At 47.1% G+C, this 25,880-nt stretch overlaps 1 protein-coding gene across 5 annotated transcripts in view; it reads left to right on the top strand.

The window, feature by feature from the left end:
* Window positions 1–25,880, top strand: part of sdccag8 (SHH signaling and ciliogenesis regulator sdccag8) — a 505,046-nt gene that overhangs the window by 54,326 nt on the left and 424,840 nt on the right. For all 5 annotated transcript variants that reach the window (XR_011594991.1, XR_011594990.1, XR_011594989.1 and 2 more), the window contains exons 8-9: window positions 2,152–2,340; window positions 22,690–22,828. Coding sequence is in view for 2 of the 5 variants with exons in the window: in XM_070889222.1 (XP_070745323.1) it covers window positions 2,152–2,340; window positions 22,690–22,828 (328 nt within the window). In the remaining 3 variants the exon portion in view is untranslated. The remainder of the gene's footprint in view (window positions 1–2,151; window positions 2,341–22,689; window positions 22,829–25,880) is intronic.

Here is a 25,880-nt window from a genome sequence, read left to right as displayed (position 1 = left end):
AATGTCCTTTCTTACTCTTGCATTAATTTCCTCTTTAACCAGCAATGCCACCCCGCCTCCTTTCTGTCTATCCTTCCTGAATGTTGAATACCCCTGGATGTTGAGTTCCCAGCCTTGGCCACCCTGGAGCCATGTCTCCGTGATGCCAATTACATCATACCCGTTAACTGCTATCTGCGCAGTTAATTCGTCCACCTTATTCCGAATACTCCTTGCATTGAGGCACAGAGCCTGCAGGCTTGTCTTTCTAACACACTTTGCCCCTTTAGAATTTTGCTGTAATGTGGCCCTTTTTGCTTTTTGCCTCAGGTTTCTCTGCCCTCCACTTTTACTTTTCTTCTTTCTATCTTTTGCTTCTGCCCCCATTCTATTTCCCCCTGTCTCCCTGCATAGGTTCCTATCCCCTGGCCATATTAGTTTAACTCCTCCCCAACAGCGCTAGCAAACACTCCCTCGAGGACATTGGTTCCAGTCCTGCCCAGGTGCAGACTGTCCGGTTTGTACTGGTCCCACCTCTCCTAGAACCGGTTCCAATGTCCCAGGAATTTGAATCCCTCCCTTCTGCACCACTCCTCAAGCCACGTATTCATCTGAGCTATCCTGCGATTCCTACTCTGGCTAGCACGTGGCACTGGTAGCAATCCTGAGATTACTACTTTTGAGGTCCTTTTTAATTTAGGTCCTAGCTCCCTAAATTCGTCTTGCAGGACCTCATCTCATTTTTTACCTATATCGTTGGTACCTATATGCACCACGACAACTGGCTGTTCACCTTCCCTTTTCAGAATGCCCTGCACCCGCTCCGAGACATCCTTGACCCTTGCACCAGGGAGGCAAGATACTATCCTGGAGTCTCGGTTGCGGCCGCAGAAAGGCCTATCTATTCCCCTTACAATTGAATCCCCTATCACTGTACCTCTCCCACTCTTTTTCCTGCCCTCCTGTGCAGCAGAGCCACCCACGGTGCCATGAACTTGGCTGCTGCTGCCCTCCCCTGATGAGTCATCTCCCTCAACAGTACCCAAAGCGGTGTATCTGTTTTGCAGGGGGATGACCACAGGGGACCCCTGCACTACCTTCTTTGCACTGCTCTTTCTGTTGGTCATTCATTCCCTATCTGGCTGTGTACCCTTCACCTGCGGTAAGACCAACTCACTAAACGTGCTATTCATGTTATTCATAGCATTGTGCATGCTCCAGAGTTCATCCACCCGCAGCTCCAGTGCCGCAATGCAGTCCGTCACGAGCTGCAGGTGGATGCACTTCCCGCACACGTAGTCGTCAGGGACACCGGAAGCATCCCTGACTTCCCACATAGTACAGGAGGAGCACAACACATGTACGAGCTGTCCTGCCATGACTTTAACCCTTAGATAAACTTAAATTGGCAACAACAATGCAAAAAGGTTACTTACTGATAAAGAAAAGAAAAAGAAAAACTACTTTCCAATCACCAGCCAATCACTTACCCCCTTGGCTGTGACGTCACCTTTCGATTTGTTTCTACTTCTGCCGCCTCTCCGACATGCTGGGCCTTTATAGGCCTCTCGACGCTCCCGGGACTGCCCAAACTCCTCCGACTGCCGCCTCTCCGAGTGCTGGGCCTTTATAGGCCTCTCGATGCTCTCCGGACTGCCCGAACTCCTCCGACTGCCGTCTCTCCAACGCGCTGGGCCTTTATAGGCCTCCCCACACTCGCCTCTCCAACGCTGCTTGGACTGCCGCGTCCCGCCGACGTTGGGCCTTTATAGGCCTCCCCACGCTCGCCTTTCCGACGATGCTCGGACTTGCTATGGGGAGGTGCTGAATGAAAGCCACACCAGCAGTCAGCTGTGAGCTGCATTGACCAAGGACTGGGATTGGGTCAGATGCCCAAGCTTGCAGTCCCATGGTCTGACAGTTGTGGACTAAAGAATTAATTGTTATTGAAATGAACCAACAGATAATTTTTTTTAAAAGTAGTCATGCATTGTGTTGGTTACTCAATAGAGTTCTTCACTACAACATTTCTATGCTTAATCATTTAAGTTTCATATTTATGCAGTTTCCAGTTTGGTGATAATTTAAGTTGTGTTTATTTTGCTCCTCGTTTTATTCTTATTCATCAGTGAATGTAGTTGTTCAGACATTTTCTTATTTGTGATATTTTAGAAAAGACCTGTGCGAATCTCAAAAGGAATGTCAAGTGTTTATGGAACGAATAAAGCATCAAGAGTCTTTGCTTGCTATGAATAGTACAGATCGTGTTGCCGGCCTGTGTTTGAAATGTGCCCAGCATGAGGCAGTTCTGGCCCGGACTCATAGTGATGTAAACGTAAAGGCCGTTGACAAATTAAGGAAGTAAGTATGTTTTAAATTATGTGTTGTACCATTAACATTTAAGGATGAGTATATATTGCTCTAAACCTTAGTAACTAACAAATCAAGAACAGGGTGCATAATCTAAAAAGAGTGTGGATGCTGGGACAATTGGAGCTCTCAAGACTGAGATAGATAGGTTTTTTTGTGAGGTAAGGATAACCAAGGCTATGGAACAAAGGCGGGAAAATCAAATTGAGGTGCAGATCATCCTCTAATTGAATGGCAGAGCAGGTCCTTGAGGTTAAATAGCCTACTCCTGTCCCATATGCTCCTAGAACAACTATTAATTCTCGAGGTTTTGCTTTCATGAAATGCTGTGTATATATCTATTCAACCAGAGCTCTACAGCCTGTATTCTTTCGGGTACCAAACCCCGTACACTCATCACCTCTGTCCTCATGACTTCAACTGGTTGTCTGTTCCCTAGGTTATCAACTTCAAAATCATCTTCCTTGTCTTCAAATCCCTCCAAAATCTTGCTCCACTCTACCTCGGCGAATTTCCTCCAGCCTCAAGTCCTAGCTTGCAGCCCACTCCCTTCCCAGCTTTTTCTCACGAGCCCGCTCCTTTCCTGGCTTTTTCTCACAAGCTAAGCCCTGGAGTTAGGGATTGCTGACTTCAATCACTGTATGTTGATCTTAAAATGATTGGCTGCTAACTGAAACAGGTGCTGGTAATAAAATAATACACCAAGTTTAATATTGACATTTTATTTCATGAACTGCATATATGTGGAGAAGGGGCCCATAGTATAATTTCTGTGAGTCTCCCCTTTAAGGAATTGGTTTCACAGACTTCCAATATAATGGTAGCTGGCAAGCTGTGATGAAGTATAAGCATACAGACAGCACATGCATATTCTCATTCCTACTGTAGGACAGTAACTTATCAGTCTTGGATCGAATTTGTTACTTGTCTTGCAGAATTAACTTGAATTTTCTAAATTGAAAACAAAGCGACAAGAAGTAATGAATGACAGCAAGATATAGTAACCAATTCCAAGGCTAATAATGGTTTGAAACTTTCTATTGCTTCAGAAACTGAAGTAAATTTAACCTGGTTATTTTTTTATCAATAAATAAATGCAAAATTCTCCATGCTGAAATCTGTAAAAGATATTAGGCATTTTTAAGTAAATGTTGTGGAACTTGGGAGGTTTAATAGCATCTGAGTATCTTGGTTCTTAGTCACAGCATTTTCATACAAACAAAACAACTCTTGTCCTTATTTCTTTTTGAAAGTACCTTCCTTGAATCATTAGTTTTACATAGTTTTTTCATTTTCAACTTCTATAATTTTGTTTACAAATGGATTAGACGGAAATGTAAACTGATTTGAATTCCCTGCAGCCACTCTGAGAATGAGAAGCTGTTTACACATGTCAGCTTTGTCAGGATCGTTAGCAATTGCAGACAAATGAATATTTGCACAACCCCTAAGAAGGACGTTGTGTATTTTATTTTAGATAAATGGTTTGTTTAAATTGCACATGCCAGAATGTTGCTTACATATCTGCAGTCGCTGCACTTCAAAGCAATAAACTGTGTGTGAAGCATTTTGAGACATTTTTGAGAAACGTGATATATCTAAGCCTTGCTCCCATCCTTCCTCAGCAGTCTTAAAATTGATAGCAGAAATTTTTTCTCTAGCATGATAAATGTTCGTCAGTCAGTTTTTGATCACTGAAATGTTAACTGTTACCACGGATTGAGTAAGTAAAAAAAAATTCTATGGAGAAGCAATTTGTTTAATCTAGTTTCGTTTTAGTTGTTACGGTTAATTATACAACCATAACCACAGTTAACGTGATCCACTGTGTTGGCTAAATTATAATTGTTGAATAAAAACATTTGACCAGTGTCGTTGCATAAAGTTTTTGGTCTGGCAAATGCAAAATTTAAAACAAAATATTCTTTTCTGATATATTATTACTTGGACTGGATTTTCGCCTCTGTTGTGCCCCGGAGAGACGCTAAATACTGTTTATGGACGTTAGGCTGGATATCCAGCTTTTAGCACCCAGCCGGTAAATTTGACTCCTGATTTGCGATGGCGCAAAAACTTACCGCCCTGCCCTCCATTTTGACTGAGATCATGACGTCAATCATCGTGCAGCGCTGCCCTAGTGCCCCCCAAATGGAAAATTTGGCCCTTACCCCTCATTTATGTTTCTATGTTTAACGCCCGCCCCAGGGTGCAGCAGGCGGTATGGGCAGCGTATTTAAATGGAGGGTGAAGGATTAGACATCGCAGTTGACATTGATTGCAACGGCTGCGCACAGCACACTGCATGAAGCTCTGCCTTGAAAATGACACTTTTATGTGCATTACAGTTTCCTTACAAGGTCAGGGAGTGATTTGAATGGGGGCATTACTAGTTCGCCAGCATATCATGCTGATTGCTATTGGCAGGTGGCTTCGAACTAGCAGAAGGGCTGTTGGCCATGTCGGCCCATGGATGAGGAGAGATCAAAGACGTCTGGGGAGGAGGCCTTAATCCCCACGGGTTTACAAGAACCATCGCTCATACCTCCAGCTCTCTGAGGCGCAGTGCATGAGAAGGCTGCGCTTCGAAAGGACCTGCCAACAGAAATATGCCAGCTCCTACAGGCAGATCTATAACGTACCAGTGCCAACAGGACTTTGCTGCCCGTCGCAGTGAAGGTGACTGTGGCGATGGCCTTCTATGCCTCCGGCTCATTGCCGGCAGCAGCAGGGGACATATGCAGCATCTCTCAACACACAGCACATCGCTGCATTCGGCACATAACAAAGGCTCTGTGCATCTGCAAAATGGACTTCACAAAGAAGACCGAAGCCATTATCTTTGGTCCCCGCCACAAACTGCGTTCCCTAACCACTGACTCCATCCCTCTCCCTAGCATCAATCTGAGGGTGAACAAGTCTGTTCGCAACCCAGGTGTCTTATTTGACCCTGAAATTAGTTTTCAGCCACATATCCGCGGCATAACTAAAACTGCCTGTTTCCACCTCCGTAACATTGCCCGCCTCCACGCCTGCCTCAGCTCTTCTGCTGCTGAAACCTTTGTTACCTCTAGACCTGACTACTCCAACTCACTCCTGCCTGGTCTCCTACATTCTACACTACGTAAACTTGAGGTCATTCAAAACTCAGCAGTCAGTGTCCTAACTCACACCAAGTCACGATCATCCATCACCCCTGTGCTTGCTGACCTACATTGGCTCCGGTTAAACAATGCCTCAATTTCAAAATTCTCATTCAAAATTCTCATCCTTGTTTACAAATCACTCCATGGCCTTGTCCCATCCTATCTCTGCAATCTTTTTTAGCCTTACAACCCCACAAGATGTTTCTGCTCCTCAAATTCTGCCCTCTTGAACATCCCTCATTATAACTGCTCAACCATTGGTAGCCGTGTCTTCAGCTGTTTGGGCTCTAAGCTCTGGAGCTCCCTCCCTAAACCTCGTTGCCTCTCTACTTCACTTTCCTCCTTTTAAGACGCTCCTTTAAAACCTACCCCTCAAACCAAGCTTTTGGTCATCTGCCTTAATTTCTTCTTTTGTGGCTCAGTGTCAAATTTATGTGTTTTGTCTTGTAACACTGCTGTTGAAGCGCCTTGAGACGTTTTATTACATTAAAGGCGCTATATAAATAACAATTATTATTATTACAGTTCCTTATGAGCAGGGACAGCCAGAATGAGAGGCCTTTCAGGTTTGGTAGAATTGTATGCTTCCCGAGGATTTAAAGAACCATTGACTGCACACACGCTGCCTTGCGAGCACCATTACACAAGGCAGAGGTATTCCAAAACCAAAAGGAATACCATTCCCTAAATGTGCAGCAGGTGTGCGACCACACGTAGTGCATCCTCGCAGTGAATGCCCGCTATCCAGGGAACGTACATGATGCTTTCATCTTCCGTGAGAGCACTGTCTCACAAATGTTTCAACGGCAAGGGCAGGGCTGGCTGATCAGCGACAAAGTTTACGGCCAGCCACCTGGCTCATGATCCCCCTCCACAACCCCACCACAGAAGCCGAGCAGCTCTACAATAAGAGCCATGAGGCCACCCACAATAACATCGAACAGACAATTGGAGTGCTCAAGCAGCATTTCCGATGGCTGGACCGCTCTGGAGGCAGCCTTCAATACTCCCCTCAACAGGTCTCCAAATTCATTGTGGTGTGCTGCATGCTACACATCTTGGCCATCATGAGGGGCCAGGCATTGCCAGTGGGGATTGCAGTCCCACCTCAGGAGGAGGAGGACGACAATGAGGAGCCTGCAGAGCCACTGATTGCAGAGCCGCCCCATCCACGGCGGAGGCAGGGTGGAGATACTGCTGAAGCAAGAGCCGCACATTGCCAGCTCATAATGGTCCGGTTTGCCTAAATGGGGAAGCTGAGGATGCAGCTAAGACTCTCGACGCTATGTGTCACCATAAAGGCTCTTTTACAGTGAATTTTAAAATGATACACACAACACCAATGGCAAAGGGTCAAAGTTACATTTTTATCCAACAAAGTAAGAAACAGCACCCTCCCACCCGCCCCCCCCAAACAAAGCCAAACCATTCAACAAACTGCATTCTGCTGCAAGTAACTCAACAACAATGAAGTGCATTAATGAAAATAAACTACGTACACGCGTACTCAGAATACATCCGGCCATCTACACAGCGTTGTCCCACCCCCTAATGGGACTTGGCCTCACATTCCCCCCGCTGCTTACCTTCATCCGCCTCCCATGCCTGCTGCTCCTCAATGAGCCTCAGTGCCTACAGCAAGGCTGCTTGATGGCTGCTATGTTGTGGGGGGGTGGAGCAGGCGACGTATGACGACACCCTGGACCAGCTCTTCAACTGGAAGGGCCGGCTGTGGACTGCTGCACCTCTTCGTTGGCAGAAACAGTCACTGGTGGCTGGTGTGTACCATGTATGGTGCATATGGAGGAGTCAGTGGTGGGACTCGGAATGCTGCCTTCCTAAGGAAGGACAGCACTTTCCATTTCCTGGGAGCCACTGAGACTCCGACGGAGCTGGGCCTCAACATCCGAAGCATGATGTGTCTCCAGAAACATAAAAACATAGAAACATAGAAAATAGGTGCAGGAGTAGGCCATTCGGCCCTTCGAGCCTGCACCACCATTCAATAAGATCATGGGTGATCATTCACCTCAGTATCTCTTTCCTGCTTTCTCTCCATACCCCTTGATCCTTTGAGCCATAAGGGCCATATCTAACTCCCTCTTGAATATATCCAATGAACTGGCATCAACAACTCTCTGCGGTAGAGAATTCCACAGGTTAATAACTCTCTGAGTGAAGAAGTTTCTCCTCATCTCAGTCCTAAATGGCTTACCCCTTCTCCTTCGACTGTGTCCCCTGGTTCTGGACTTCCCCAACATCGGGAACATTCTTCCTGCATCTAACCTGTCCAGTCCCGTCAGAATTTTATATGTTTCTATGAGATCCCCTCTCATCCTTCTAAACTCCAGTGAATACAAGCCCAGTCGATCCAGTCTCTCCTCATATGTCAGTCCTGCCGTCCTTGGAATCAGTCTGTTGAACCTTCGCTGCACTCCCTCAATAGCAAGAACGTCCTTCCTCAGATTAGACGACCAAAACTGAAGACAATATTCCAGGTGAGGCCTCACCAAGGCCTTGTACAACTGCAGTAAGATCTCCCTGCTCCTATACTCAAACCCCTGAGCTATGAAGGCCAATATACTATTTGCCTTCTTCACCGCCTGCTGTACCTGCATGCCAACTTTCAATGACTGATGTACCATGACACCCAGGTCTCGTTGCACCTCCCCTTTTCCTAATCTGCCGCCATTCAGATAATCTGCCTTCGTGTTTTTGCTCCCAAAGTGGATAACCTCACATTTATCCACATTATACTGCATCTGCCATGCATTTGCCCACTCACCTAACCTGTCCAAGTCACCCTGCAGCCTCTTAACATTCTCCTCACAGCTCACACCGCCACCCAGCTTAGTGTCATCTGCAAACTTGGAGAAATTACACTCAATTCCTTCATTTAAATCATGAATGTATATTGTAAATAGCTGGAGTCCCGTGCGGCACCCCACTAGTCACTGCCTGCCATTCTGAAAAGGACCCGTTTATCCCGACTCTCTGCTTCCTGTCTGCCAACCAGTTCTCTATCCACGTCAGTACATTACCCCCAATACCATGTGCTTTAATTTTGCACACCAATCTCTTGTGTGGGACTTTGTCGAAAGCCTTTTGAAAGTCCAAATACACCACATCCACTGGTTCTCCCTTGTCCACTCTACTAGTTACATTCTCAAAAAATTCCAGAAGATTCGTCAAGCATGATTTCCCTTTTATAAATCCATGCTGACTTGATCCAATCCTGTCACTGCTTTCCAAATGCGCTGTTATTTCATCTTTAATAATTGATTCCAACGTTTGCCCCACTACTGATGTCAGGCTAACCAGTCTATAATTACCCATTTTCTCTCTCCCTCCTTTTTTAAAAAGTGGTGTTACATTAGCTACCATCCAGTCCATAGGAACTGATCCCGAGTTGATAGACTGTTGGAAAATGATCACCAATGCACCCACTATTTCTAGGGCCACTTCCTTGAGCACTCTGGGATGCAGACGATCAGGCCCCGGGGATTTATCGGCCTTCAATCCCATCAATTTCCTGAACACAATTTCTTGCCGAATAAGGATATCCTTAAGTTCCTCCTTCTCACTGGACCCTCTGTCCCCTAGTATTTCTGGAAGGTTATTTGTGTCTTCCTTCGTGAAGACAGAACTAAAGTATTTGTTCAGCTGGTCTGTCATTTCTTTGTTCCCTATTATAATTTCACCTGAATCTCACTGCAAGGGACCTACGTTTGTTTTCACTAATGTTTTTATCTTCACATATCTGTAGAAGCTTTTGCAGTCATTTTTATGTTCCCGGCAAGCTTCCTCTCATACTCCATTTTCCCCCTCCTAACTAAATCCTTTGTCCTCCTGCTGAATTCTAAATTTCTCCCAGTCCTCAGGTTTTCTGCTTTTTCTGGCCAATTTATATGCCTCTTCCTTGGCTTTAACATGATCCTAAATTTCCCTTGTTAGCCACGGTTGAGCCACCTTCCACGTTTTATTTTTACTCCAGTCAGGGATGTACAATTGTTGAAGTTCATCCATGTGATCTTTAAATGTTTGCCGTTGCCTCTCCACCGTCAACCCTTTAAGGCGAGAGTCCGGGGTCGGAGAGGCCTACAAAAGGCCGCGAGATCAGGAGTCGGGATGTGCGTCACTGAGGCGAGAGTCCGAGGTCGGAGAGGCCTACAAAAGGCCGCGAGATCAGGAGTCGGGAGGTGCGTTGCTTAGGCGAGAGTCCGGGGTCGGAGAGGCCTACAAAAGGCCGTGAGATCAGGAGTCGGGAGGTACGTTGCTGAGGCGAGAGTCCGGGGTCGGAGAGGCCTACAAAAGGCCAGCTTGTGCAGCTGCGTGGAGAAGGCAATAAAGAAGTAGAAAGAAATCGAAAGGTGACGTCACAGCCAAGGGGGTAAGTGATTGGCTGGTGATTGGTAAGTAGCTTTTCTTTGTCCTTCTTTAATCAGTAAGTAACATTTAGCATTGTTGCCAATTTAAGTTAATCTCAGGGTTAAGTCGTGGCAGGAGAGCTCGGACACGTGTTATGCTCCTCCTGTACCATGAGGGAAGTCAGGGACGCTTCCGCTGTCCCTGACGACTACTTGTGCAGGAAGTGTATCCACCTCCAGCTCCTGACGGACCGCATTGCAGCACTGGTGCTGCAGGTGGATTCACTCTGGAGCATGCACGATGCTGAGAATGACGTGAATAGCACGTTTAGTGAGTTGGTCTCACCGCAGGTAAAGGGTACACAGCCAGATAGTAAATGGGTGACCAACAGGAAGAGCACTGCAAGGCAGGTCGTGCAGAGGTCCCCTGCGGTCATCCCCCTGCAAAACAGATACACCGCTTTGGGTACTGTTGAGGGGGATGACTCATCAGGGGAGGGCAGCAGCAGCCAAGTTCATTGCACCATGGGTGGCTCTGCTGCACAGAAGGGCAGGAAAAAGAGTGGGAGAGCTATAGTGATAGGGGATTCAATTGTAAGGGGAATAGATAGGCGTTTCTGCGGCCACAACTGAGGCTCCAGGATGCTATGTTGCCTCCCTGGTGCAAGGGTCAAGGATGTATCGGAGTGGGTGCAGGACATTCTAAAAAGGGAGGATGAACAGCCAGTTGTCGTGGTGCACATAGGTACGAACGATATAGGTAAAAAATGGGATGAGGTCCCACGAGTCGAATTTAGGGAGCTAGGAGCTAAATTAAAAAGTAGGACCTCAAAAGTAGTAATCTCGGGATTGCTACCAGTACCACGTGCTAGTCAGAGTAGGAATCGCAGGATAGCTGAGATGAATACATGGCTTGAGCAGTGGTGCAGCAGAGAGGGATTCAAATTCCTAGGGCATTGGAACCGGTTCTGGGGGAGGTGCAAACTTGACGGTCTGCACCTGGGCAGGATCGGAACCAATGTCCAAGGCGTGGTGTTTGCTAGTGCTGTTGGGGAGGAGTTAAAATAATATGGCAGGGGGATGGGAATCTCTGCAGGGAGGCAGAGGGAAACAAGAGGGAGACAGAGGCAAAAGATAGAAAGGAGAATAGTAAAAGTAGAGGGCAGAGAGAATCCCAAGGCAAAAAACAAAAAGGGCCACATCACAGCAAAATTCTAAAGGGGCAAAGTGTGTTTAAAAAGATAAGCCTGATGTGCCTCAATGCGAGGAGTATTCGGATAAGGTGGACGAATTAACTGCGCAGATAGCAGTTAATGGATATGATGTAATTGGCATCACAGAGACATGGCACCAGGGTGACCAAGGCTGGGAACTCAACATCCAGAGGTATTCAACATTTAGGAAGGATAGACAGAGAGGAAAAGGAGGCGGGGTGGCGTTGCTTGAAGAGGAAATTAATGCAATCGTAAGAAAGACATTGGCTTGGATGATGTGAAATCGGTATGGGTGGAGCTGCGGAACACCAAGGGGCAGAAAACGCTGGTGGGAGTTGTGTACAGGCCACCAAACAGTAGTAGTGAGGTTGGGGACAGCATCAAACAAGAAATAAGGGATGTGTGCAATAAAGGTGCAGCAGTTATCATGGGCGACTTTAATTTACATATAGATTGGGCTAACCAAACTGGAAGCAATGCGGTGGAGGAGGATTTCCTGGAGTGTGTTAGGGATGGTTTTCTTGACCAATATGTCGAGGAACCAACTAGAGAGCTGGCCATCCTAGACTGGGTGATGTGTAATGAGAAGGGACTAATCAGCAATCTTGTTGTGCGAGGCCCCTTGAGGAAGAGTGACCATAATATGGTACAATTCTTTATCAAGATGGAGAGTGACACAGTTAATTCAGAGACTAGGATCCTAAACTTAAGGAAAGTTAACTTCGACGGCATGAGGCGCGAATTGGCTAGAATAGACTGGCAAATGATACTTAAAGGGTTGACGGTGGATCGGCAATGGCAAACATTTATAGATCACATGGATGAACTTCAACAGTTGTACATCCCTGTCTGGAGTAAAAATAAAACAGGGAAGATGGCACAACCGTGGCTAACAAGGGAATTTAAGGATAGTGTTCGATCCAAGGAAGAGGCAAATAAATTGGCCAGAAAAAGCAGCAAACCTGAGGACTGGGAGAAATTTAGAATTCAGCAGAGGAGGACAAAGGGTTTAATTTGGAGGGGAAAAATAGAGTACGAGAGGAAGCTTGCTGGGAACATAAAAACTGACTGCAAAAGCATCTATAGATATGTGAAGAGAAAAAGATTAGTAAAGACAAACGTAGTACCCTTGCAGTCGGACTCAGGTGAATTAATAATGGGGAACAAAGAAATGGCAGACCAATTGAACAAATACGAAGGAAGACACAAATGACCTTCCGGATGTACGAGGGGACCGAGGGTCTAGTGAGAAGGAGGAACTGAAGAATATCCTTATTAGGCAAGAAATTGTGTTGGGGAAATTGAGGGGATTGAAGGCCGATAAATCCCCGGGGCCTGATTGTCTGCATCCCAGAGTACTTAAGGAAGTGGCCCTAGAAATAGTGGATGCATTGGTGATCATTTTCCAACAGTCTATCGACTCTGGATCAGTTCCTATGGACTGGAGGGTAGCTAATGTAATACCACTTTTTAAAAAAAAAAAGGAGGGCGAGAGAAAACGGGTAATTATAGACCGGTCAGTCTGACGTCAGTCGTGGGGAAAATGTTGGAATCAATTATTAAGGATGAAATAGCAGCGCATTTGGAAAGCAGTGACAGGATCAGTCCAAGTCAGCGTGGATTTGTGAAAGGGAAATCATGCTTGACAAAACTTCTGGAATTTTTTGAGGATGTAACTAGTCGAGTGGACAAGGGAGAACCAGTGGATGTGATGTATTTGGACTTTCAAAAGGCCTTTGACAAATAAGAGATTGGTGTGCAAAATCAAAGCACATGGTATTGGGGGTAATGTACTGACGTGGATAGAGAATTGGTTGGCAGATAGGAAGCAGAGAGTCGGGATAAACGGGTCCTTTTCGGAATGGGATGCAGTGACTAGTGGAGTGCCGCAGGGCACAGTGCTGGGACCCCAGCTCTTTACATTATACATTAATGATTTGGATGAAGAAATTAAGTGTAATATCTCCAAGTTTGCAGATGACACTAAACTGGGTGGTGGTGTGAGCTGTGAGGAGGATGCTAAGAGGCTGCAGGGTGATTTGGACAGGTTAGGTGAGTAGGCAAATGCATGGCAGATGCAGTATAATGTGGATAAATGTGAGATTATCCACTTTGGGGGCAAAAACATAAAGGCAGAATATTATCTGAATGGTGGTAGATTAGGAAAAGGGGAGGTGCAACGAGACCTGGGTGTCATGGTTCATCAGTCATTGAAAGTTGGCATGCAGGTACAGCAGGCGGTGAAGAGGACAAATGGTATGTTGGCCTTCATATCTAGGGGATTTGAGTATAGGAGCAGGGAGGTCTTACTGCAGTTGTACAAGGCCTTGGTGAGGCCTCACCTGGAATATTGTGTTCAGTTTTGGTCTCCTAATCTGAGGAAGGACGTTCTTGCTATTGAGGGAGTGCAGCGAAGGTTCACCAGACTGATTCCAGGGATGGCTGGACAGACATATGAGGAGAGACTGGATCAACTGGGCCTTTATACACTGGAGTTTAGAAGGATGAAAGGGGATCTCATAGAAACGTATGAGATTCTGACGGGACGGGACAGGTTAGATGCGGGTAGAATGTTCCCGATGTTGGGGAAGTCCAGAACCAGGGGACATAGTCTTAGGATAAGAGGTAGGCCATTTAGGACTGAGATGAGGAGAAACTTCTTCACTCAGAGAGTTATTAACCTGTGGAATTCCCTGCCGCAGAGAGTTGTTGATGCCAGTTCATTGGATGTATTCAAGAGGGAGTCAGATGTGGTCCTTAGGCTAAAAGGATCAAGGGGTATGGAGAGAAAGCAGGAAAGGGTTACTGAGGTGAATGATCAGCCATGATCATATTGAATGGCGGTGCAGGCTCGAAGGGCCGAATGGCCTACTCCTGCACCTATTTTCTATGTTTCTATGTATCATTTGCCAGTCTATTCTAGCTAACTTGCTGGTCTGCTTCGGCACCGTCCCTTCTCCGTTGGACAGTGGGAACACAAGAGAGGACGGCACTAGTCATTAACTGCATCACATCACCAAGCTGCAGCGTAGCCTGTGCCTGTGATTCGATCGATGCTGCGACATGATCAAGGACAAGCGCCACACAATCTGGAACACCACTGTCGCTGCTGGAGGCCACCTGACTCTGTGAGTCGGCAATGATGGCCTCGCTGGAGTCCTGAGATGCAGCGACAATTCGTGACACTGCCTCCACAACAGTCGCAGAAAGCTTGTCGATACTCTCTGGGATATGACCCAATGCATCTATGAGCTCACTGTGCATAACTGTGTTCACCCTAGACATTTCTGCCAAGTCCAGTCCCATGTCTGCCTATTCTTCAAGATTCCCCTCTCATTTTGGTTGTTGTTTGCGACTGGGGCCAGGAGCCTACGACGACTCAAATCCCTGGAAATTGGCCTCATTCCTAGATGTGGCCTCTTCCAAGGGGCCAACTGGTGGACTCTGCTGCTCAGGCATTGCAGTCATGTCGCAAGCCTTGCCATCTCCCCCATGACCTGATGTTGCTGGCTCTCTGGACGCCTGGTGCAATTGTGGCTATTCTTCTACAAGCTCCAAAAAACAGATGTGTAGTTAGCAGGACGGGAGGGGGCAGGATGATAGCAAGAAGATTCCATTGGACATGTACATGTACTTCATAAAACGTCTCGTGGAAGTCACATCAGTCATGTAATCCATTTACCTACCCTCACTACCCGAAGGGGGCTCAGTATCACTCCTGGCAACTGCCCGAGCTGGTGCTCTAATGAGGGCAGACACCCGTTCCTCAACATTGGTCAATTCTAGGATTTGAGGTGGACCCTCGCCTGTGGGTAGCTCCTCATGCCTATTGTGTGAGTGCTTTGACTGCAAAGGGAAAAATAGGAAGGGTTCAGAAAAGGTACACCTCCTGTTGTGCCACATATGCCTACCATACTTCAATAGGTGAGACTGTGTGGATGTTCTAATGTCTTCACTTCAATCTGTGTTGATGTTGCATTAGCTTTGTGAGCGATTGTTAGGAGGTGAGAGGGAGGTAACATAGGGGCTACAGGTGTTCTTTATGAAACCCATTTCAGGAGTTGGAGTGTGTTGTGAGGAAGGTTCTCAATGATTAGGGAACAAGAGTGTGTTGTGTATGTATAATATAAGTATACACCCTGTACACTCAATGTACAGTTTCATAAAACTACTGGATGTATCTTCACACTGTATACACGATGCTTGTACCACCAGAGGGTGCAATTGGTGGAGACCTAGGGGTCACCTGTACACGACAGGTAACCAGGTATAAAAGGGAGCTCACCATGCTGTACCCTCACTCAGGAGCTGTAATAAATGGACTAAGGTCACCACAGTTCAAGTACAATACCTTGCCTCGTGGTGTCATTACTAGAGTGCTTATAGACACAATAACTGGCGACGAGATTGCGAATTTCCACATGAAAAATGGCTAACCTTGGCACGTTTCAACAATTCGCTGATGGGGAAGATTGGGAGGCCTTTGTGGAAAGGTTCGAACACTTTTTCATTGCAAACGACCTGGCGGGAGACACACCAATCTTGCTGACTGATAAGCACAGAGCTATCCTGCTCAGCAGTTGTGGGCCCACTGTCTTTGGCCTTGTCAGGGACTTGCTAGCCCCAGAGAAGACAACAACCAAAACATATGCGGAGCTTATAACGATGATGCAGGAATGGCTCAAACCTAAAGAGAGCATCCTCACAGCCAGACACCAGTTCTACACTCACCGGCGGCCCGTAGGCCAAGAAATCGCAAAATATGCTGCAGACCTCAGACGATTGGCTGCACCGTGTGATTTTGGCGACCACCTCACCGAAGCGCTGCGGGACATCTTCGTTATCGGAATTGGCCACGAAGGCCTTCTCCACAGGCTGCTCTCTGCGGACACCACGATCACCCTGCAGAAAGCAATTGACGCGAGCCAGGCGTTTATGGTCTCGGCCTGCGATTCCAAGCGGATGACTCACCCCCAGGACTCTAACCCAGCAGTACTGTGAACCGACTGGTGCCTTTTAGAGGCAAGGCTGATGCTAGCAGTCTCTCTCAGGGTAGAGAGAACAGAACCCCGAGTCCCGCAACCCTAAGTCTGCCACGTGGGACCAACCAACCAACCCCATGCTAGTGCTGTGGAGGAAATCACAGGGCCCACCAGTGCTGCTACAAAGACTATACTTGCAAAGGCTGTAACACGAAGGACCACCTCCAGCGAATGTGCAAGAGAAATTGTACACACCGAGTCGATGAAGAGTTGGCTGATCATCTGGACTCCAGCGACGATGAAAAGAGAGTTCATAAGGCAGCTCAGCCCCACGATGAGGTGTACGGAGTGTTTACCTGCTCCACTGAGAGTTCTCCGTTGAAAATGGAAGTCGAAATCAACGATGATGCAGTCACGATGGAGGTGGACACAGGGCGAGCCAGTCACTGATGAATCAGGCGGCCTTTGAGAAACTCTGGGACAATCCAATCGAACGACCTAAAATGATCCTGATCCAGGCAAAGCTGCTCATCTACACAAACGACACCATCCCAGTCGTTGGCAGCGTGGATGTCCAGGTGTCCCATGGCGGCGCGATGCACAAGTTACCTTTGTGGATCGTTGCTGGTGATGTTCCAACGCTGCTAGGAAGAAGATGGATGAATCAAATCTGTTGGAGCTGGGAAAGCCTCCAGCGATCGACGTCCTATGCAGCCCCGAATTTGGATTCAGCACAACACCTGAGAAACCAGCCGCTCAACTCGACTGCGTGGAGACGACAGACGGCTCAACCCAACAGCGAGGTGATCCAGCCCAAACGACCCGACCTCACCTTCCAGGCTCCAGTGGCAGGATTCCGCAGGAAGAAAATCGGTGCAGAAGGCAATTTCTCTGCTTCCGTGGCAGAACCTGGGGAAAAAAGGGTCACCGCAGCCTACCTCGTAGAGAGAAAGAAGATGGCGCCCGCACCACGAGGTGAATGAAGCGCCTGAAGTAAAGATGGCAGTGGCCAGACTGCGAGGGGCAGCGTTGAGGGAGCAACACGTGATGCCAAGCAGCGAACCGGATTGGGGTAAAGATTGCAAGGCCCTCTTATACAGTTCCACTCTTTATACAGTGATACCGATGATACACATGTAAGCGATGTAATTGACAAATTCAGGTATGTAAATGTAACTAACCATGTTAAGTCGGGCGATTGCGGTCGGAACCAATGTATTATGACAGTAAATGAAGTCATGATGTACAAAGCCGGGTTCTACATACATGCCGACAAACACAAGGGCAACCTCCCGTCGGAAGCACCCAGGTCCAGCGAGTAACCCAATCATGTAGTCTGCGCCTCCGAGACCAATGCGATGCCCCAGGGAGCGTGGCCACACACACAGGGAGCATACCAGCTGCAGGGCCAGCGATCAGCACCACTACCGGTACCCTGCCCCTGATCGGCTCTACCTCTCTGGCCACCAGGGCCAGTACTGGGAGCAAGAGGCTAGCGCGCTCCAGCTCTCCCTACGGGACTTGGGATGACCAGGCTTCCACCATCGCTGAAGGGCAGCAGGGACACACCGCAGCCCTAAAAGGAGGACAAGGAGGCCACACACTCCTGTGGCTCTGCCCACCACTAGGCCCTGAGACTCAGCCAGGTGAGCGATCCCAGCCCATCCAGCTGGCAGGGGGCGCAGCGCTGCCATCAGACAACCTGGACTGGTCACTCTGAAACCCACCTACACCTACACACCCCAGGGGTAAGACTGTGATACCACGTATGCACCTTACCTGTAAAATGTACTTGTTCCACTACTGCAGAACCAAACAATGTAATTAATCCTATGTTTTTTTTTGTTCTTTCTGTACATGTGTGCACATGCAGGTGTTGAGCCACACAAATGGTCTATGTATGGGGGGGTGGGGTGGGGTGGAGGAGGGGGGGGAATGGATGTATGTAGCCATGGGCACACATGGATCACACCCAGAACCCACTCAACCCCCACTGCAACCTCAAACTGTCCACTGCTTCTATTTCCCAATGTTGTAGCAATAAGGACTTGGGGGTCAACAGAGAGAGAGCCAAGCCAAAGCATAGACAAGGTGCAAGGGCTTTGGGCACTCAAGTCTAGGACCAGACCACACAATGCAAAGGCTAGTGGCACAAGACTTAGGGGAGAGTGATGTTGTGTATGTATAATATAAGTATACACCCTGTACACGCAATGTGCAGTTACATAAGACTACTGGATGTACCTTCACACTGTATACACTATGCTTGTACCACCAGAGGGTGCAACTGGTGGAGACCTAGGGGTCACCTGTACATGACAGATAACCAGGTATAAAAGGGAGCTCACCATGCTGTACCCTCACCCAGGAGCTGTAATAAATGGATTAAGGTCACCACAGTTTAAGTACAATACCTTGCCTCTGGAAGTCATTACTAGAATGCTTACACACAATAGAGTGTATGTGCATCCTTAATTAAGAGGTAATGGCTGGAGAAATCATCCTAGAGTTTTCTGAAGCATTGTGAAACCCACCCTACAGGCTGCAAGACTTTGAGAATGGGCATATATATGATATACTGGACACAGTGTCTGACATTCATGTTGGAAGGATAGCAGGCATAAATAAATGTGAATGGTACTCACCCTGACGTTCCTGGTTAGGTTGTTCAACTTTTTGTGGCATTGTATGACAGTCCTGGCAACCATGTCTACCATAGACACCTCTTGGGCAATTTCACGCCAAATTCTTTAAAATATCGCTGGCTCCCCCAGCCAGATGGAACGATGACCACCTCCTCGCCACTGCGTGGACTACGGCCTCACCAGCCTTATTGGAGAAACACTTGTCACGCTGCTCCATCTCTGCAGAAGTGCCAGAAGTTGGGCAGATCATATGCACATGCATGCAGGAAGCTGCCGCACCCTGAAATAACGTCCGCGCCCAGGAAAACAATAACCTGACTGCACATGCACAACATGGCCACCTCTTTTACCGGCATGATTTTCGGCTCGGGCACACAAAGTCCGTTGTGTAACGCTTGATTTAACGCCCCCGATCATGGATCCTCATTTTTGGCCAAAATTTCCAGTCGAAGGTGCAAACTTTTTTCAGGCGGTATCGGGACCGCCCCGCCACAATTAGTGCCCTGAAATCAGGAAAGCCAAAAATCCAGCTCTTCGTCTTTTACCAGGGAAGATAGAACTTTGTTCTTAGCCCAACAGCTACTAGTTACTCCTGTTGAATAAAATTACCCTTGCACGCATCGCAAATCAGAACTAAATTGGTAATCATCACTCAAAAGACTACACAGTTAACTGATGTGAAAATGAAGGAGAAATCTCACTGGTGCATTAGTCAATTGAGGCTGTGATTCATGTACATTGTTGAACCAGAATAGGCATGACTATATTGTCAGGCATTTTGTCCATGTTATTTCTGATCAAGTCGTGCTTGATGCTAATGCTGGGTGCTTAAATTAGAAAAGTATGTTCCCCAATTTCGGCATTGATTTAAGAGAAGCGGGGATATTAATACCTGGGGACATTGCTGGCTCATTGATGAAACTTGAAGGCAGTAGCCCGCTTGTCTGCATTTCCATTTTGATTAAATCAGCTGATCTTCCATGTTCAAGAAGCTGACATCAGTTATCATAGCTCGCCAGAGTGCAGGAAATTTAAATCCGCTAATAAGTCCTGTGTATCACCATATGTCACCCAGTGTTTTATACCGTTTGACATCCCTCACTTTGACCACAGAAATGTACCCCAAAATTAAAAGTAGAGATAGACTCTTGACAGTGGCTTGGCTATTGAATGAGATGGGCTGATCTCTTGGGAACACCTTATAAACACTGCGATTCTGTGAACCTTCCATGCAGAAATTCAGTAACTACAAGTGTCTTTCTGAATCCAAATTGTCTATGTAGATTAGTAACAAAAGTGGTTCCAAAACCAATCCCTGGGGCACTTCATTCTCCACAGCTCCTAACTAGCACCCGATGCTTCCTCCATTTCAGCTGATTCCTTGTGCACTTTCAAGTTTTACCTAGAATACCCACTGCCATAGGTTTGATTGGTAGCTCTTATGAGAATTTATTGAAGGATTTCTGGAAGTCTAATTTTTATACGACATGCATGTGAAAAATCTCTTAAATGGGCATGGAACTTTCTGGCTTTCTGTACGCCATTGGCGGCTTTTCAAATGGAAGAACAAGTCTACCTTATTACAAGGAGTAATAATTACTGCTGCTTTGCATTGTTAAAAAATTAATTTGTCCATGAACAGTGAAAAATGATCTGTGTCCTCTTATGAGTGGTTTTTACATTAAAAAAAATGTATTGGCGCAACATTAGACCTGTTGATATTACACTAGGCCCTGTCTCAGTTATTACTGCACTAGACCTTGTCTCTGTTTATGTTATGCTCGGCCTGTGTCAGTTATTACTGGACTAGACCCTGTCTCTGTTTATAATACAGTAGACCCTGGGGCTGAAATTGCCCCTTATAAGACCCGTAGCCGCCTGAAAACGGAGGCCACGGGTCGATGCGGAATGGCCACCGAGTCTCCGTGGAGGGGGCCACCATTTTTTTAATTGCCCATCCTCAAATTTGGAGCGGTGTAGGGGACCGCTCTGCCTGTTTTCCCGCCGCGGCGTGCACGCGCCAACCCTTTACCGACTGGCTGCGACCCCTTCCCGAAATTGCCCCACGGGAAATTGTCCCTTTCCCAGATTTGCCCCGCGGGAGCGGTGCCGCCGCCAGTTGGTGCCCCTGACAGCTTTTGCTATCTGCCCTTTGTGTGGCTTGGCAGCGCGGCCGCCCTTAAAGAGGAAGTGGCGCTGCTGGCGATGCCATGTTTTTTTTTGTCGGCTGACTGCCAGGTCGGGTCAACAATTATGGCCGCGGGTCGGCTGGGCCGCCAACAGGCAACCTGGCACCCAGGCTGCTGTTTGGCCAAAACCCTTCCTGGTGGCCCAGTGTTTGCCACTAAAGTGGCTGCAGAGTTCACAGCGGCCCTCCCCTTTAACTGATGGGGAGGGACGTTGTGACGCACCAGCGCGAGGACGTCATCAGCGTGGCGTTGATGACTTCGAATGTCGGTCACTCCGCCCTGCCCCCACTTCCACCCCAATGATGAGGCCACTTCCGCTCCAAATAAAGCACAAAGTGCTGAATTTCTCCGGTTTGGCCGCCTGTCTCTGTTTATATTGCAGTAGACCCTGTCTCAGTTATTACTGCACTAGATCCTGTCTCTCTTTATATTTTACTGGACCCTATCTCTGTATTACACTAGAATTTTTATTATGCTAGGCCGTCTCAGTTATGATTGCACCAGACCCTGTATCTGTTTATATAACACTAGATCCTGCTTCTGTTTATATTACACTAGGTCCTGTCTCTATTCATATTTCACTAGACCCTGTCTCTCTTCATATTACACTGGACCCTCTTTCAGTTATTACTGCACTAGACCCTGTCGTTATTTAAATTACACTAGACCTTGTCGAAGTTATTACTGCACTAGACCCTGTCTCTGTTTATATTACACTAGACCCTGTCTCAGTTATTGCTGCACTATACCCTGACTATGTTTATAATACACTCGACCAGATATCTGTTTATATTACCCTAGACCTTGTATCTGTTTATATTACATTAGACCCTATCTCAGTTATTACTGCATAAACCCTGTCTCCAATAATAATACTGAAGAGGACTGCAGCAAATTACAGGATGACATTAATAAACTTGCAGAATGGGAATACAATTGACAAATGAAGTTCAACACAGATAAATGTGCGGCATTACATTTTGGTAGGAAGAATAGGGAGGTCACTTATTACTTGGAAAGTGCGAGTTTAGGTGGGGTAGAGGAACAAATGGATCTTGGAGTACAAATACACAAATCATTAAAAGCGACACATACTATATGAATAGTATAGCAAGGCCATAAAAAAGCAAAGCAAGCACGTCTAGACGTATAGAATTGAAAAGTAGGGAAGTATCAAACCTTGGTTAGGCTAGACTTGGACTACTGCATACTGCCACATTATAACATGGATATAGAGGCAACTGGAAAGGGTACAGAGAAGATTTACAAGGATGATACCAGAAATGTGAGGGTATACATATCAGGAAAGGTTGAACAGGCTGGATCTCTTTACTCTTGGGGAAAAAAAGAAAGCTGAGGAGTGATCTAATAGAGGTCTTTAAAGCTATGAAAGGTTTTGATAAAGTGGCTACAAAGCAAGTGTTTCCACTTGTGGGGAAGAGCATAACTAGAGGCCATTAAAATAAGATAGTCACCAAGAAATCCATTCGGGAATTCAGGAGAAACTCCTTTACCCAGAGAGTGGTGAGAATGTGGAACTTGCTACCACAGGGAGTGATTGAAGCGAATAGTATAGATGCATTTAAGGGGATGCTAGACAAGCATATGAGGGAGAAGGGAATTGAGGGTTATGCTGATAGATTTAGATGAGGAAAGACTGGAGGAGGCTCGAGGGAAGCATAAACGCTGACATGGACTGGTTGGGCCAAATGGCCTGTTTCTGTGCCATATATCCTGTGTAATCCTATGTGAACTTAAAATAAATCACTAATCGGGATATAATTTGTTTCCTTTGTGTAGAGAAAGAGATGATCTGATGAGTATGCTAACAAGTTTAAGAAGCAATGTAACTGAAATGCAGATCAGGGAAAACGCCGCATGTCAGCAAGTAAAACAAGCCACGGAGGCAGCAGAAGAAGCCAACTTGGAGAAAATGCAGGTAATTAAAAACAAAGCAGGCATGGCCCAGTAGCTACAATCCCCATTGTTATACCTGATCCGAGAGTGCTTCACGGGCAGTGTAGAGAAAGATATCACTAAAACCGATTATCTGGTCATTATCCCATTGCTGTTCGATGTATCTTGCTGTGTACAAATTGGCTGCTGCGTTTCCTACATTGCAGCAGTGACTATACTTCAATAGTACTTCATTTTTTGTAAAGCGCTTTGGGAAGAGGAAGCATTTCCAGCAATAACACCCCTCACCTTGATCAGCATAAAAATATTCACTGGTAGAAAGAAATCATAAATGTTCAGAATTATTTTATGTGTCCACACAAGTGCTGTTTTATGCCTTGCATGAATTTAATGATCTGTTTGACAATCCAGAATCTGATTTTTCAAAAGCATTTGTTAAGTTACTGCATAAGATACTTTGCTTTGATCTTTTTACCCCATTTAAAAAAAAATAAAAAATGTGTTTATGGGTTAACCTATCTGCACATTCAAAGAAATATGTGTTTGCACCCCATGTTTCTCTGTTTCTTCACACCTTTCAGCATCTTTTCATTTAGTATGCACTCATATTCCTTACTTATCCTCCCAAAATGTATTTCCTCTCAGTTCTCCAGTTTAAATGCACCTGCCACCTGTCTGTCCATTCCATTAACCTATATCCTCCTGATGTATTTTACATTTGTCCTTACTGTTTGCAAAAGCCTACTTTTGTGTCAGTTTGGCAATACATCATTTTAAGTGCGGGAAAAGTATTTAAGTAATCTTTTATGTTTTTATTTTTAAGACCTTTTTGATGGGCTTTATTGCTAGCATTTTTCATAAACCTTTTTGCGAGACATTTTTAGTAAGACGTTTTTGATGACTTTTAAAAGTTTTGTTATGTAAATATTGTTTTTTTTTCTTTTTAAAAGAAAATGGCAGTTAGCTCATGTGGCGGATTTTAGTTAATGATGGTGGAAGAGCATGCTACTGAGTTGTTTGCTGCAGAATGGAGACAGGATGGATTGACCTCACTTCTCCATTATGGCCACTTTGAAGTCTGCTGAAAAGGGAGAATGCCTCCAGTATAGAGACTGCGATGCATATATTTTACAGATCCATTGAAGAGGGAGGGACTTGAAATGAAGCAGTGTGGACTGTTGTTTCAGAAATATGATTTAGAAATAGAATCATAGGCCCCAAGTTTCGACATGATTTGCTCCTGATTTTTAGGAGCAACTGGTGGAGAACGGAGTATCTTAGAAATCGGAATTCTCGCCATTTAGTTTGCTCCAGTTCTAGTCAGTTAGAACAGTTTCACTTTGGAACAGAATTTTATTTTCAAAAGGGGGCATGTCCGGCCACTTACGCCTGTTTTCAAAGTTTCGTCAGTGAAAACTTACTCCAAACTAACTTAGAATGGAGTAAGTGAAGATTTTTGTACGCTCGAAAAAACCTTGTCTACACTTTAGAAAATCAGGCGTAGGTTACAAATCAAGCGTAGGGAATGGGGCGGGGGGGGGATTTAAAGGGAAGTTTACAAACATTAAACACTTCAGTTTTGCAAATAAAGAGCCATCATCAATAGTAAATGATAAATGCATCAATAAATCAACCAATAAATCAATCAAAAAAAATTCATAAGAAATAATTTTTTTTTTTAAATCAATAAATAAAACATTTTCTACTTACCGACTGCAACACCTGGAGCCCTCTAACAGTGTGCTGGAATCCTCCCCCCCCCCCCCAGTGTGTCTCTGTCAGTGTCTCTATCTCTCTGTCTGTCTGTCTGTCTGTCTGTGTCTGTCTCTCATTCTCTGCATTCTCTGTCTGTCAGGGTCTGTGTTTCTGACAGCCAGGGGAGGGGGAGGAGGGGGGTAGAGGGAGAGAGGGGGGGAGCAGAGGGAGGGAAGGGGGAGGAGAGGGGGGGGGGGAAAAGAGGGGGGGGGAGAAAAAGAGGGAGGGGGGGAGAAAGAGGGGGGGAGGAGAGAAAGGAGATGGCGAGGGGGGGAGTGGGGCGGAGGAGAAGGGGTAAGAAGGCTGAACGGGCCGGGCCCGAGACTTCGGGCAGGGCCCATCCCCAGCACCAGATTTACAGGTTGGTGGCTTTGGGTCGGGTCGGGGGGAGCGCGGGTCGGAGGGTGTGGTGGGAGGGAGGTCGGTTCAGTTCGGGGGGAGGGAGGGAGAGGGAGGTCAGGTCGGATCCAGTCCGGGGGCGGCGGTGGGGGGGGAGCGGGAGTCGGGTTGGTGTCGGGTCCGGTCCCAGGGGCGGGGGGGGAGGAATCGGGTCGGGGTCCGGTCCAGGGGCGGGGGAGCGGGAGTCGGGTCGGGTCCGGTCCAGGGGTTGTGGGGGGGGGGAGCGGGAGTCGGGTCGGGTCCAGTCCAGGGGTTGTGGGGGGGGGGAGCGGGAGTCGGGTCGGGTCCAGTCCAGGGGCGGGGGGCGGGAGCGGGAGTCGGGTCGGGGTCCGGTCCAGGGTGGGGGGAGCGGGAGTCGGGTCGGTGTCGGGTCCGGTCCAGAGGCGGGGGGCAGGAAGTGGGAGTCGAGTCGGGTCGGGAGGAAGCAGGAGCTGGCCGTGGGAGGAGCCTTATTCACGCAGCCCCAGTGAGGCCATTCGGCCAGGGCTAGGGGCTGCGTGCTTCGGCCCCTCCCACACAGTTTTGGGCGCCTGGAGCTACTGCACATGCGCGCCGCGCCCACTGTAGCGCGCATGCGCAGAGATCCCGGCACTGTTTTCAGCGCAGGGACCTGCCTCCGCCCTCTACTGCTCGTGCTGCGCTGCGCCGAGCTGCAAACGACCTGAAGGGAGCTGGAGAATCTGGAAGTTTTTTTTAGGCGCACTTTGTGGCGCGAAAAACGGGCGTCCAGGTCGGGACTGCACTGTTCTAGGCGCGGCTCGAAACTTGGGCCCATAGAAAGAGGCCATTTGACCTGTCGAGCCCGTGCCGGCTCTCTGCAAGAGCACTTCAGCTAGTCCCAATTCCCGCTCTTTCCCCATAGCCTTGCAATTTTTTTTCCTTCAGGTACTTATCCAATTCCCTTTTGGAAACCACCATTC

Source organism: Pristiophorus japonicus, chromosome 9 (genome assembly GCF_044704955.1).
Source record: "Pristiophorus japonicus isolate sPriJap1 chromosome 9, sPriJap1.hap1, whole genome shotgun sequence".
NCBI lineage: Eukaryota > Metazoa > Chordata > Chondrichthyes > Pristiophoridae > Pristiophorus > Pristiophorus japonicus.
This window is presented reverse-complemented; position numbering and strand designations above follow the sequence as displayed.